This window comes from Lactuca sativa, chromosome 4 (assembly GCF_002870075.4).
Source record: "Lactuca sativa cultivar Salinas chromosome 4, Lsat_Salinas_v11, whole genome shotgun sequence".
Classification (NCBI taxonomy): domain Eukaryota; kingdom Viridiplantae; phylum Streptophyta; class Magnoliopsida; order Asterales; family Asteraceae; genus Lactuca; species Lactuca sativa.
In genome coordinates this window covers 286,674,979-286,690,711 of record NC_056626.2, presented here as the reverse complement: position 1 = coordinate 286,690,711, position 15,733 = coordinate 286,674,979, and the positions used below count along the sequence as shown (strand labels likewise).

At 34.8% G+C, this 15,733-nt stretch overlaps 1 protein-coding gene across 2 annotated transcripts; it reads left to right on the top strand.

Moving 5' to 3' along the window:
- Nucleotides 1-1,741: 1,741 nt before the first annotated feature.
- On the top strand, nt 1,742-4,298 carry LOC111898939 (ras-related protein Rab5). Of its 2 annotated transcripts, none has more exons than XM_023894822.3 (8): nt 1,742-1,941; nt 2,052-2,129; nt 2,228-2,395; nt 2,817-2,865; nt 2,978-3,051; nt 3,573-3,666; nt 3,796-3,915; nt 4,010-4,298. In XM_023894822.3, exons 1-7 carry the CDS (start codon nt 1,903-1,905, stop codon nt 3,906-3,908), a joined length of 615 nt encoding a protein of 204 aa, XP_023750590.1. In that variant the 5' UTR covers nt 1,742-1,902; the 3' UTR covers nt 3,909-3,915; nt 4,010-4,298. The 2 variants fall into 2 exon arrangements, with proteins under 2 accessions (XP_023750590.1, XP_023750589.1); XM_023894821.3 differs by having other exon boundaries at nt 1,743-1,941; nt 4,032-4,298.
- Nucleotides 4,299-15,733: the final 11,435 nt, after the last annotated feature.

Genomic DNA, 15,733 nt, shown 5'->3' with positions numbered 1-15,733 from the left:
AGGCCTAAATCCATAACATGGAAGGTCCAATTCTAGATAGGTTTTCCAAGCCCATTAATGGCCCACCAATGACCTAGTTTTCTAAATTGGGCCCAACTTTTCAAATGGGCCTTCCCTTAATCCCAACATATGATATAGTCCAATAACACCCCAAAAGAATGATCCACTAAGGCCCATAGTAGTAAAATCCAAGGAAATGGCCCAAAGAAGCCCACCAATGTAACAAACGCAGGGCGTTCCTCATCAATTCAGATCGCGAGTCCCAACGGGAATGCAACGGGTTCCCGAGCCTTACGTAGGGCGTTCACGTCTAGACTCCAAGAACCGGTCATTAAGCACTTAATGCTTAAGCCATGCTATCCAAACATAGATCCAAGCTATGTAGGACCTCTAGAATCACAAAGTCACGGACTTAGTGACTTTGCATGCCGCCAAAAGTCCTAATCTCAAGAAATAGCAATTAACTTCCATAAGGATGGCCATAACTCTTGCATGAACCCATTAAGACCTTCAAGATGACAATTTTTTTGTCTTAGGGACTCAGATAGCACCAAGGGTGGCAACCCTAAGTCTAGAAATGGATTTGGACCATAAAAGTCCATTCTTGGGACCAAAAAGGTCCAAAACACTATTACCATAGATCTAAGCATACATGAGGCAAGTTGTGAAATTTTTACCTCAAATGAGTACTAGATGATGATGATATCTTAGATCTTTGAGCTCAAGCTACTCAAGTTCTTCTTCACTAACTTCTTCTTTCTCCTTCCAAGCTTCAAACCACCAAGATGGGCTTCACAATATCAAAATCACATAAAGATGAGGAATGTTAGGCTTTCTAGGGTTTTCTGAGTCAAGAAGGATGGTAAGGAGGCTGAGGTATGGGATATAATGTTCTTTATATAGGTCCAAAGGTGAAATTGTTATTAGATCCAAAGGTGAAATTGTTATCAAAGTTGAAATTGTTATCCATTCAACACTCTTACTTTCATCCAGGTTATGACGTGAATGTACAGTTTTACATTGAACAGTAAACATGAGGCTTCTGGTTGGTTGTCCAACTAATGATTTGGATGAGACAAAAGCATTTGCTGAATAGATTCTTAAAATTGGTGAATGTAATATTGGTGGTCCTAATGATGGTAGTTGAAGTTGAATTTCCAGAAGACGTTATCGTTCAATTTATAGACGACCATATTCATTAAGTTGTATCGACCATTTATCTGTCTTTTGAAAACCATATTGATGATCTATCATATTTTCAAGATAAAGTTATTTTAGTTCCTACAAATGAAGATGTCGATGCTATTAATGATTACATGTTATGATTGATGAAAGATGAAGGAAAACCTTATTTGAGTTAAGATTCTTTATATGAGACAGAGTCAACAGATTGTTTGAAGAATCAGTTTACTCTTCGGATGTATCGAATGATTTATAGGCATCTGGAATTCTCAACTTTAAAAAAATTATAGATATTCAGACATTTCATTTTAATTTTTAAACTTTTCAATATAATCAATAACGCGAAGTCTGTTTCATTTACTTTATCTTTTTTTTAATAATTGTTTTGATTTTTTTATGATTATAAATAAAAAGTAAAAATAAAATTAAAAATTAAATACATCATCTACTCCGTACCGTTCTTTCTAAAATTAAAAACAGAAAAGGTGTCAATGTTTGTTATTTATACTTTATTTGTTGGGGAAGTATAAAATCAGGTTGCCTTTACCTTTCTGCCAGCTTACAAAAAGAGGATTAAAAAGAAGGGAAGCCTAAAAGCTTTCTTGTCTTTCTTCACTTTTGCGCCACTTTTGTTTTCGTATACCGACCACTTCAAACTTGTTACGTCTCTTGGCTGATACGAAATTCCTCTTTCAGAAACCCACCGACGATCCTCTAAACATGGCAACGACTGGCCCCAACAATCTCAATGCAAAATTGGTAATTTGAACTCCCACCATCTTCATAACTGATTCTTCATTTTGATTTCTCAATTCAATTTCCACTTGTTTTCGTTTTGTTTCATGTTTCGAGTTGCGATGAATTTTTAGGTTTTGCTAGGAGACATGGGAGCTGGTAAATCCAGTCTCGTTTTACGGTTTGTCAAAGGCCAATTTCTGGAATTCCAGGTACAATTTTCGTTGATTGACTTCCGTTTTCTTGAGTTTCAGTATCTAGGGTTTGAATTTGATCGTTGATTTCATCTGTATGATTGTTGTGGTTAAAGGAATCGACCATCGGTGCAGCGTTCTTTTCGCAAACTTTAGCCGTAAACGACGCGACAGTGAAATTTGAGATTTGGGATACGGCGGGTCAAGAAAGGTATCATAGTTTGGCTCCTATGTACTACAGAGGCGCTGCTGCGGCCATTATTGTCTACGATATCACCAGCATGGTATTTTTTTCATCGCTAGTCTCCATGCATATATATTTCAAGCTGAACTTATAATAATCGTATTTGTAGGTGGTTGGACTTTATGATATTGGACTAGGAGTAGTTATTGCAGAATTTGGGAGCTAATAGGTGTAATGTTTCACTTAGTTACTGTTGTAGCTGGTAGATGATGTCATTGAGTATTGAGAAGTTTTCAGTAACCCTAATGTCATGGTGTAGATTCAATATTTTCTTGGTATTTTAGTATTATGGAACAATTTAGTGATTAGGATATGACTACTCTGCACATGTCCCATTAGTCATTCTTGGCTGAGATGTACAACTGCTCAATGCTTGCTTAAATACTGTAACAGATTCAGTTCTGTTCTCTTTTCAAGTAATTTTAGCTGAATCCATTTGCTATTTATTTGATCTATTATAGGAATCATTTACACGAGCCAAAAAGTGGGTGCAAGAACTTCAGAAACAAGGTGAGTTGACATTATCTAAATTGTTTCAGATAATTAGAACTGTAGATTGATGTGAAAAATAGGGCTATAAGGTCATCCTCAAATCTTAAATAAGATTCTATGGTTTATCCAGGTAATCCTAACATGGTTATGGCACTTGCTGGGAATAAAGCTGATCTGGAAGAAAAGAGGAATGTGACAGCTGAAGTATGTATCAATACCATCCATTATTTCTAAAATTGAATAAAAGTAGCATCATTCACAGTTCAATTCACATAACTGTTGCTTGTTTTTTAACTTGTACTTTCTTACAAACAAGGCCTTGACCATTATCCATTAGTCAACCTATTTGAATACATTTGGTTCCATTAGTATCAGCTCATCTTTTTTTTATCTTAATGATGTCATGTTATGACATTTCATGATTACTTAAATAGTTAGAAGATGTTAATAATAAAAGAATGAGAAAAGACTTCAATTTTCTCCTAGCTGTAACTTTTTAAAAAAAGTAGTAATTTTGTAGTTGCTCTTGTAAAGATGAAGGTTGGTGTTTCTAAGCTTTCATGTTTGACTTTGAATTTAGTCACACAATCTTCTTTTAGTTGCACTTATGAACATTTATACCTTTTCCTATTTGTGTATAATAGTATCAGATGAATAGATATAACATCTTAAAAATGTAGTCTGAATTAATAGATGTCATGTAATATTAATAACTCACATTTCAGGAGGCACGTGTGTATGCTGAAGAGAATGGTCTTTTCTTCATGGAGACATCTGCCAAAACTGCCACCAATGTTAACGATATATTTCATGAAATAGGTATGCATTTTTTTTTTAATGAAAGTTTGGATTATTCATTCTACTTTCATATTTATTTTCTTATTATATCAGTGAAATTTGCTTTGTATTTACAAATGAATGAAAGTACATTGCTATTTCTTGCAACAGCTAAGAGACTGCCTAGGGCTCAGTCCACCCAGAATCCAGCTGGGATGGTTCTTGTTGACAGACCAACTCAAGGTGCCCGTGTTGGTGGGGCCACTGCCACATGCTGTTCATAAATCATAAGTAATGTCTCAAATCTTTTTTTTTTTTTTTTTTTTTTTTTTTTTTTTTTTTTTTAATGTTGTGAAGTTTATTAAGAATGGTAATGAAAGCTCAGGTATTCAATTATTTTTGGTTAGATATCGGCCAATCGGAGGCATTGAAGAACATCAATTGTTGCATTGGATATGTGATGTGTTAGATTTTTTTTTTATCAAGGGAGTCATGTATGCTTTGTAGCTGTAATTAAGACACTCAACAATAATTTGATGTAGTTGAATCATGTGTGTGTATATGTGGTGGCTTTTCTTTTGCAGTGTTTGAAACTTGTAAATGCTAAGCTGATCATGCAAAATGATTTGTCTGTGGTTACTTTTTGTTAACAAGATAATGTTGTGTTGATCTCATTTTGTTGTGTGTGACCTCATTTGATATGGATGAAATGTCAATGAGATGGAAATAGGTAAAATGTACTTGATTGGAATTTTTTGCAACTTTATATGTATATGTAAACTAATTCAATCCAGGATTAGTATGAGCTAACGCCCAAATGTTAGTATAAATGTACATTAATACGTGCCACAATCATAACAAAACCATGTAATGGCAGAGCTAGGTGTTAATATATCAAACAGCAAAAGTCTTCCAAAGATATCATCTTAAAGTGCCAGTGTCGTCTACAAGCTAAGCTATTCTATTGCCCTTGCGGTTGATACTTACGTCTATAATATGAGTCATAGAAGAATCTGTAAACTGTAAAACTAAGTAACATTTAGGTTTTTGCATTCAAATACATCACACCATGTACAACAAAAGAATCATCAGAACATAATAGATGCATATTGTAAACAACAGATAAAGCTCGTAAACAAGGGAGAACTAACGCCTACTTATGCCCTTATACTATCCCCAGGTGAGCTATCCTCATATCTAGATAGTCACTTTTGAGTTTCATTTGAGAACTATCCTCATCAATGGCTATTCTCCATAGCATCTTTACTTGGAAACTGTCCTCATCATAAACAATAACTAACACACTCAAATATCCCCCCCCCCCCCCCCCCCCCCATAGAAGAATCTGTAAACTGTAAAACTAAGTAACATTTAGGTTTTTGCATTCAAATACATCACACCATGTACAACAAAAGAATCATCAGAACATAATAGATGCATATTGTAAACAACAGATAAAGCTCGTAAACAAGGGAGAACTAACGCCTACTTATGCCCTTATACTATCCCCAGGTGAGCTATCCTCATATCTAGATAGTCACTTTTGAGTTTCATTTGAGAACTATCCTCATCAATGGCTATTCTCCATAGCATCTTTACTTGGAAACTGTCCTCATCATAAACAATAACTAACACACTCAAATATCCCCCCCCCCCCCCCATAGAAGAATCTGTAAACTGTAAAACTAAGTAACATTTAGGTTTTTGCATTCAAATACATCACACCATGTACAACAAAAGAATCATCAGAACATAATAGATGCATATTGTAAACAACAGATAAAGCTCGTAAACAAGGGAGAACTAACGCCTACTTATGCCCTTATACTATCCCCAGGTGAGCTATCCTCATATCTAGATAGTCACTTTTGAGTTTCATTTGAGAACTATCCTCATCAATGGCTATTCTCCATAGCATCTTTACTTGGAAACTGTCCTCATCATAAACAATAACTAACACACTCAAATATCCCCCCCCCCCCCCCCGCGGTATTCGATCTTTCAATGTTTAGAATTAATTAAGAATGAGTCTTGATCCCATTATCTTCTTATTGACCTACTTAGTGTCCAAGTTATGCATTGGACATGCATGACTGAAACGCCACGATTTTTTTATGGTCTTTAGGGTTGGGGAAGACCCTATGGAAAGTCTCAAAGGAGTGGCTTAAGGGATTAAATGTTTAATGCTTAAAGTTGTTCTGAACGGATCTCACGACATGAGCAATAGCATGTCACGTCGTGAGATGTGGTGTTCGTGACTATTTTGTCATTTTCCAGTCACGACGTGACCTATGGGTGGTCACAACATGACCGTTGGCTGAAGTTGACCATGGTTGACTTTTTGGGTCAAACTAGGGTTCTAAGGATGTAGGTTGATATGGTATGACTTAGCAGTTAGGTGTCTCGTTGCTCCTGTCTACCCTATATGTGAGAGCTGTTTTATTTCTAGCTACTATTCGCGAGGTGAGTCTTCTCACTACTTATACATGTATGGTAGTATGTCTGTGACCAACTGGGTCTTTTATTGTTGATTGTTGTTTTATCTGAATTGAAGTGTTGATAACTTGAGATTGATAAGAACCCCTAGGGTTGCTGATAACCCTTGAAACGTGCTGTAAATCCATATGGCATGCTATTAGCCCACTAGGATTGTTGATAATCCTCAGAGTTGCTGATAACCCATAGTTTTTTATTATGATGTGATGTATGAATATTTTGGGAGGAACTTACTAAACTTTATGCTTACAGTAATGGATTAAATGAGTTTTAAGTATTTCAGATGATCACGGGAAGGCGAACACATAATTGCAAAGTTTGGCTTGCAGATCTTTTTATGATTTCCACATACTCTGATTTGGGATGATTGTATGATACACCTGAGATTTCTTGTTTTGATTTTTATGATACGTTGAGGTTTTTGCTAAAATAAAAATGAAAATTTTGTTGAAAATTTTGGGTTGCTACAACTTGGTATTAGAGCCCTGGTTTGAGATAATTGGATGAACATTCATGGGATTCCAGACTCAAACTAAGGATCTGAAACTTTTATAAACCTTTTACAAAAAAAAAATGAATGTCACGGAAGGAATCAAAGCATCAAAGTATTCAGTTAGTTGGAGCCTGAGGAATTGATCTCCAAAAATATCCATAACTGTGTTATATGCTGTGTTGTAGTTATTTTTATTGAGCTGATAGAAATTGTGATATTCCAGAATTTAGGTCAAAGACTGTGGACGGTCAATTCACAGTAAATATCTTTGTAATTTGATTCATTGACTTTTAGTGCATCTTTTGTAAAATAAATGAATTCATTACAACTATTGTAAGATACTAGAAGATATTTTACTTCCAAATATGTAAACTGACAAACGAATCAACCAACTCAAATTACAACCCTAGTTAATGCGTCTGAAAACTGAAATTTCGTATTAAGCATTTGTGAGCAAAACAAAACGTTCTAGTCTCGTAGTACATGTTTCCATTTTTCTGAAAATATAAAGAACGTCAAAAACGGAGTTTGTATGCAAATATACAACCGTTTTAAGAATCCAAACCAGTATAATACTGATTTTCTTAAAACTGCTAAAATTGTTTTTTATCTATTGAGGGACTTGCACACCTCAGATGAAAATTCCAAGAGCGTTTTTGGACTCAGGCATAGGTCTAATATTTGATTTCATAATCAAAATATTTTCAACCCGTGGATTATTCAAAATCGCGAAAATCTGCCAAATCCAAAGCAATTAATCACAAAACTTTAAACGTTAATTTCCAAAGTTCGGTATACCAGAATTGAAATTTGTCTGCATTTCTGGATTCACCACGACTGCGACAATAAGCAGACACTTTCAGAAAATTTTCACGAGACGATATAATGGAACGAGAATCGAGAAATGAGATTTAAATCATAAAATAATAATAATAATAATAATAATAATAATAATAATAATAATAATAATAATACATAATATATGTTTAATATAAAAAATATCTATCATTTAAGTACAATGATCTTTCAATAATTGACCAAAGCTTCAATTAGAAACTACATAACATCTATATTCTTTCTCAAGTCATCTCATTTTTTTTTTCTTGGACCATCACAACTAATTCTTGAACTGTACATCTAAACAAAATAAATCATACAAAATCATAAAAGTTTCTACAATAATTCAAATGTTCCCCATATATATATATATATATATATATATATATATATATATATATATATATATATATATATATATATATATATATATATATATATATATATATATATATATATATAATAATAATAATAATAATAATAATGGTTTTGAAGCGTAATCTTTACCCCTTTTATAATTTTCTGGAAGATTATATTTCTTTTTCCTGATATATTTTGAAGATCTTTTCTTAAATACTTTAGATTTTGAAGTAGACGGACCATTCAAGGGCTGATAACCATATTGTTGGCAAAAATTTCCCAATTCATTTTTACTGTTAATTCTATCTTTTTTGAGTTTTTCTTTAAACCTATGATCAGCACAAACTGCTAATCCCTCTTTATTAATATAGTTTATTAAATTTCCATAAGTTAAATTTTGATAAGAGATGGTATTATTAAAATTTTCTCTTAATTTTTGTCTAACTCTTTCCACAAAGAGTTTTGGAAGGCCAGCAATAAAACGTTATTTCCAATAGGACTCTTTACAATCAGGTCTTGAAAAAACTTTAACAAGATAATTATCTTTATACCATCTAAAATCAGTTAATTCAAACCATAAAAAAAGAGTTTGGCATGAAGAAAATTTTTCATACTACTTAAGATTTTTCCATTTAGGCCTTTGGAAAGATTATGTTTTATCAAATAAAATTCATTCTCCTTTTTATCAATGATTTGAATTAATTTATGCCCCTAAACATAAAATAAATTATCCATTTAAAAATGATTCTATCACTCCTATTTTTGAGAAAAAGTATAAAGATATTATTTCTAATAAAGTAATTATTGCTAATTTTCCATCAAAAGAAAAAATTATTATTAACGATATGTTTATTGCAACTCCTTTGGTTCAAGCCCCTTCCAATTCCTAAGTCCCACCTGCGTTTTTCAATCCCTTCTTCTCCCCGATCTCTGTTTTCCTCAAGAAGAAACGCCAAAACCCATCTCCCAAATCCATCAATTAACCCCAAATTCTCTTCGAAATTTCAATCTGTCTTTTCAATTCGAAGATTTTCGCGTTTGTTCTTTCAGAAAATAGTATACACCAATGCTACTGATTAATGTATCCCGTTGTTGCTAAAGTTTTCCATTCAGTTTTTATGATAAACTCCTTATTCAGACGCAGGACCCATCTTGTTCAATCTTTCTCCGTCGTCTTCCTCTATTGGTTTTACGTTTTCTCATGAATCTATCCCTCGATCCAACTATTTACAGCATATAATTTTATTTCTCCATCTGGGTCCTGCGTCTTACTCTGTTTTCACCAAGTTTTTATATTCCCTTTTTTGTTTCTTTTTGTATTATCGTATATTCGTATATTGTATTACTGGTAAAATTTCTGTCTTTTATGGATTCTTCAAGTGGGAATTCAACTAGGTTTACTCAGATCCAGAACTCTGGATCTGATGAGGTTTTGATCGATCCCAGAAAGAGGAAACGCATGCAATCGAACCGTGAATCAGCAAGGAGATCAAGAATGAGGAAACAGAAGCATCTCGATGATCTAACGGCTCAAATAAATCACCTCAAGAACAATAACAGCCAGATCGTCACCACCATAAAAGTCACCACTCAGCAATTTCTTCAAATTGAAGCAGAAAACATTGTTTTGAGGGCTCAAATGGGTGAGCTGAGTCAAAGGCTGGATTCCCTCAACGAAATGATCAATTCCATGAACAATAATAGTAATTATTTTACAGAAAATCATTGCACAAATGGTACTAGTGGAGTGTTTGAGTTTGAGCAGCCTGATTTCTTCAACAATATATATATATATATATATATATATATATATATATATATATATATATATATATATATATATATATATATATATATATATATATATATATGGCTAAGAATTTATAGTGTACCATAGTTACATTGGAACATAACACACATAAACATTTCTATTTAATAAATAAAATCAAAAATAATAATTATATGGACATAAGTTACATTTTGATTAATTTTTAATTAGGAAGTTGAGTGAATTAAGGAAAACAAAATTATTTTAATTAAAAAATATATTTAGTTATCAAAATCAACTTTAATTCTCTAGTTATCTAAGATATGTTAACACGAATCATACAAAAAATACACACACACACACACACAGATATATATATATATATATATATATATATATATATATATATATATATGTGTGTGTGTGTGTGTGTGTGTGTGTGTGTGTGTGTGTGTGTGTGTGTGTGTGTGTGTGTGTGTGTGTGTAAAACATCAGTTTTTTTTTAGAATACAACTTTAACACGTTCAATTATGTTTTCCAGTTCATTTTCTCACATATATATACTATTCATTCTTAAAGAATACGACTGTATTTAAAATATGTTGCTAGAATTGACATTCTTAAAGAATACAAATGTATTTGATAGCAAACAAAAATATATACAATATTTTGAACAGTATAAACAACCTTGTATGATATATTCTTTAAGAATCTGTGTATTATATATATACTACATTCTTTATTTAATATACAACACTCTTGAAAAAATATTACATAAAAATATAATATGTATTACATTCTTGAATAATCTGTTTGTCAAAAGGACTAATTGAAATACGAAAACTCTACATTCTTCTTTATTGTTCATCATTTTTTTATTACATATGTTCATATTCAATCAACCAAATCTACATGTATCATTCTTGAACCATTAATCTCTTTTTCAATCTTCCATTCTTCAAGAGTACATTGATTTCTATCTATCATTCTTAAAGAATACATTTATCATATGTTAGTTTCAGTCTTTCATTCTTAAAGACTATAGAAACCTTTGTTCATTATCGATCAGTGAACACAACCTACAAGTCAGATTTATAGTTCATCATTTCGTGAACCATTCTTAAAAGAATGTAAGGGCCATTCTTAAAAGAACGTATTATGTTTACGTCAAAAAAAAATATATATATATACTAAAAAAATTTAACCATTCTTAAAAGAATCTATTAAAATTTTTACATCAAAAGAAAAAGAATATGATGAAATAGCCATTCTCAAAGAATATGTTTACATTTTTTTTACATCAAAACAATAAGAATCTACCAAATTATAACAATTTAGAAAGGATATAGTAAAAATAATAACATGAATCTACTTCTTTTTCGCTTAAAGAACCTAACCCTTCCATTTTTCCTCTTGCAGCCGATGCTTTGAACTTTTGTTGGGCTGAAGTTTTTGATGTTGCGTCTTTTGGGCTCGTTAGATTAGCCTTGTATTCTCCGGTTTGGGCCTGTCCAACCGAGAGCCTTTTATGTATAGTATTTAAGTTAATGCTTGCATGCATATTAGGTTAAGATTCAAGATTTCAGATTTAAGATTCCAGAGTTTTACGATATAGCTTTCTTGTAATCTTCTAATCCTTTACAGTTGATGTTCTTAATCGAGCTCTTCTAAGGATTTTATTTAATCATTCGACACCATTGATTCAAGCTGTTTTGTTCTTAATATTGCGTTCTGCTTTGTTATTAATATTGCGTTCTTGCTGTTTCATATTCATATACTTGTTCAAGATCTAATCGATCTTCTTAGATTAAAAGTTGTTTAATCCCATCAATTGGTATCAGAGCAGGAGGCTGTGTAATCGATACACATCTTTTCTGTGGAAAAGGTTTCCATTAGGGGTTTTCCGCAATCATCGATATTTATTGAGCCGTCATCTTAATTGACGTATCTTAGTATTTATTGTTTTGCCCTAATCTGCTTTATTACAAGTCTGATCTTTGAACAGGTTATTACGATCATAATGGACGCGACGCAATCAAACCCTATTAATATTTCCAACAGCATTGGTTCGACGACAAAGATTCCAATCTTATACACCCATGACTATGAAGTATGGGCACATCATTTTGAAGATTACGTGATTGGATCGGAGGACAATGGTTTTCTCATATGGGAAGCCATCATCAATGGGCCGTTTTCTCATTCTGCTACATCCAGAATAATCAAGACGCAAAAAGAGTACAACGATTTGCTCAAGGACGTGACGAATATTGCGCAAGATGAGAAAGATAAATTCCAGTGCAATATTAAGGCACTAAGGTTGATCAGATTCGCCCTTCAGTCCGACACATTCAGACTGGTCAGCTCATGCACTACGGCAAAGGAAGTGTGGGATAGACTTCGCGAACTGTATTCAACAGACGAAGATCTTGAACACTCCATCCAAACCTTGCTTCTATATGAGTTTGGAGAATTCAGGCAAGGGGCCGAAGAAACGGTGACCCAGACGTTTGATCGCTTCAATCATCTTCTCAGCAAGATGATCAAACACGACATTGAAAGGAAGCTCATCGAACAAAAGGTTACTTTCTTGAACGGACTGAGATCTGAATGGAGAGCAGTAGTTTCCACAGTCAAAGCCCATGAACAGTTTAAATCATACTCTTTGGCGAAACTGGTGGGTATTCTAAAGTCCCAAGAGAAGATTGTGGTTCAAGAGAAGAACGTTGTGTCTAGTCTTGGTTCGTTGGCCCTCCTATCTAAAAGTAAAGCCGTGATGGAGGATGAAGAGCTCAACTTGGAAGAGTATGGCCTCACAACTGAGGATTATGCCATGATGGTATCCAATCCTAAGAGGTTCATAAAGAAGAGATTCCCCAGCAACAAAAACCGAAACTGGCAGGGGAGTTATAGCTCTGAAAAAACAAACAATGAACCGAAGGCTGAGGAGTCCAAGAAGGAACCGAAGGCAGATGGCGATTCCGGAGTAAGCTGTTTTTACTGTGGGGGCAAGAACCACTATGCTAAGGACTGTGTTCTTAAAAAGATGGCTGAAAAGGACGACGGAAAGGATGAGGAAGCCGTGCTGCAGAAGAGATTGGATGAGTTGAGAAAGAAGAAGTCTACCGCTAACCCTTCTATTAATGCTCTTATTGTGCAGGGTTCGGTTAATGATGATGAGTTCGGTAGCACTGAAGTTTGGTCTACTGACTCAGAAGACGAAGAAGTGAGGAAGCCTACTCATGGAAAGGCTTATATGGCTAAGGAGGAAAGCAGTGGTGGATAGTGCTTCATGGTGTCTGGCGTATCTCAGATGAGGGGATACAATACCGATGGAGGAAGCAATGGACCGAAGGTGCAGGAGGATATGTGCTTTACGGCCAAACCACTCAGCCAACAGTTCAATGAGCTCGATGAACTGATAAAGAAGGTACAATCTATTTTTATTTCATCTAAAGTACCATCATCCTCATATGAGAAAGAACTAAAAAACGTCAATACAAGAATTTCTCATTTAGATAGTAGCTTAACTCAAACTCGAGTCACCAATTCTAACCTGACTGATCAATTAAGCAGGGTGGCGTCGAAGAGTGAGGAGCGGCGTATGTGGATTGAGTTAAAAGAGTCGGAATTAATTAAAGTCAAAGACGAAAACATTTATTTGCAGAGAGACAATTTGAAATTGTTAAAACAACGAAATGTTTTTTGTTTAATAGCTAAACGTTTATATTCCAATATTACTCAACTTCACTTGGACTGTGAGATAGGACAAAAGATCCATCGTATGATTTTGCCCTTCCTAGAATTTAAGGAGGATGAAATCGATGCCGAAGCTTATAATTGTGAGAGTGTGATATCGTCTGATGATGTCAACCCAACTTATAAAATTGGACTGGACAAAATTGAGTCCTTCATTAAATCCAAAGACCACAAGGACATGCTCAAAAATCTTTTGGATGAAAATGACAGACTTAAACTGAGAACCGAAACCATACAAAAGTTTGACTCTCTAAACGCCAACGTAAGCTCAGAAAACAAAATCGACGTTGAAAATGCATCTGAGCTTAACGAGGACGAAAACATGAGTGAAATTTCTGTAGAGGATACGGTTGACTGCTCAGAATTTGTTAAAAGCGAAACTAAAAACCACAAAAATCTTATTTCTGAAAATTCTGTGGAATTCGCTAGATTGTCCCAACAAAAGTCCCCAAAATTAGTAGAAAAAGCTGTTGTGTATCAAAAGGTCAGGACCACTCCGAATCAGGTATACAAGGTGACTGGAGTAACCGAACATCAAACAGCTGAACTCACGGCTATTGTTAACGAAGACAATGCTGATGGCTGTGATGAGTTCTTCTGGGAAGCTCCTATTGATAATGGAAACGAAACCGTTGGCCTATCTGAAAGAACCTCCTGGGTGAAGAAAGGGAGATACATACCTGAACCCTTGAACAAGCCTGATAATTTCAGTGAACCAAGTACAAGTGGTACAAAAGACATTCCTCAAGAGGTTGATAGTTCAGCAAAAGAAGACATTCCTTCAACGCCAACAGCTCGAAGTGAAACTTCATCAGATACTCCTTCCACTTCCTCAGGGCAAACTGAATCTTCTTCAGATATTCCCTCTGTTCCCTCGGTTCAAAGAAAAACTCCTGAAGTTCAAAAAGAACCAGCCAAGGTGACATCAAAAGCGAAAGCGAACGTTCATCATCAACCTAAACAGATGAGAGATAAAAAGATAGAAAGGAACCTAAGATACAGGAAAAACCTTTCTGAAAGGAAACAATTCTGGCACTCCCAGAATGCATACTATTCACACAAAGACAAGAATCTGAAGTATGAAAACAATCCCGTAAGAAAGCCTGATAGTTCCAACAACCGAAAGCCAAGGTTCGGTTCGCAAGAAAAAAACAACCGAAAGCCAAGGTTCGGTTCGCAAGAAAACAACAACCGAAAGTCAAGGTTCAGCTCACAAGAAGATACCAACCGTAAGTCAAGGTTCGGTTCGCAAGAGGATTTCAACCGAAACCAAAGGTTCGGTTCCAAGAATAACTCCAACCGAACGCAGAGGTTCGGCTCTGAAGTCAAAAGAGAACAAGACTCAAAGGTCAGCCCCTCTAATGATCAAAAGCAAAAGGGTCACCTTGAGTCATCAGCCAGGAAGTCCTCCCCATCCAAATTCTATCGTTCTAATTCTTCTCGTCCCTCTACTTCTACTCATTCATCTCCATCTAGTTCCAAAACTAATCCCGCTTGCCCTCAAAAACCTCATTCTTCAGCTGAACAGAAGGCAAAGCAAAAAGTCGATGAATCCAAACCTGAGTCCAAAGCGAACAAACCCAATCCTAACAAAATAAAAGTCTTCACCATTAAAAAGAAAGATGAAACAACACTAATTAAAAGAACATATCTAGTTGACATCTCTCTTACTATTCCTGTTCCCATGAAAACCTCACATGGACCCAAGAAACTTTGGGTTCCTAAATCTGCTTAATTTTTGCAGGTTATTAGTGACGAGCAGTTTGACGAAGAATGGTACATCGACAGTGGCTGCTCGCGTCACATGATAGGGAGGAAAGAGGAGCTCAGGGAATACAAATCTCTTGCAAATGGTGGCAATGTTAAGTTTGGAAATAACTCTTTCGGCACCATAAAGGGATATGGGATGATAACGAATGGTGATTTTACCATAAGGAAGGTGGCCTATGTGGAAGGACTTCAACACAACCTCATCAGTGTATCTCAGCTTGTTGGAGGTACAGGTCTCAAAGTTTCATTCGATGATGAAGGTTCTGAAATAATAGAGAAAAAGACAAAGAAAGTGATTCTGAAGTCAGAGCGAAAGGGTGAAATGTTTCCCCTGAACATGAAACCCATCAAAGGAAACCCAGTAATATGTCTGCTATCAAAAGCTCAATCCAACGAAAGCTGGTTGTGGCACAGAAGACTCTCTCATCTCAATTTCAAAGATATCAACCGACTTGTCACTGGAGGTCATGTTAGGGGTCTTCTATTGCTCAAGTTTGACAGAGAGCATTTATGTGCTGCATGCGAAATGGGAAAGCAGAGTCGTCAAAGTCACCCATCCATAATTAACACGAAAGTTGTAGAACCACTCGAATTGCTTCATATCGATTTGTGTGGTCCTTCATCTA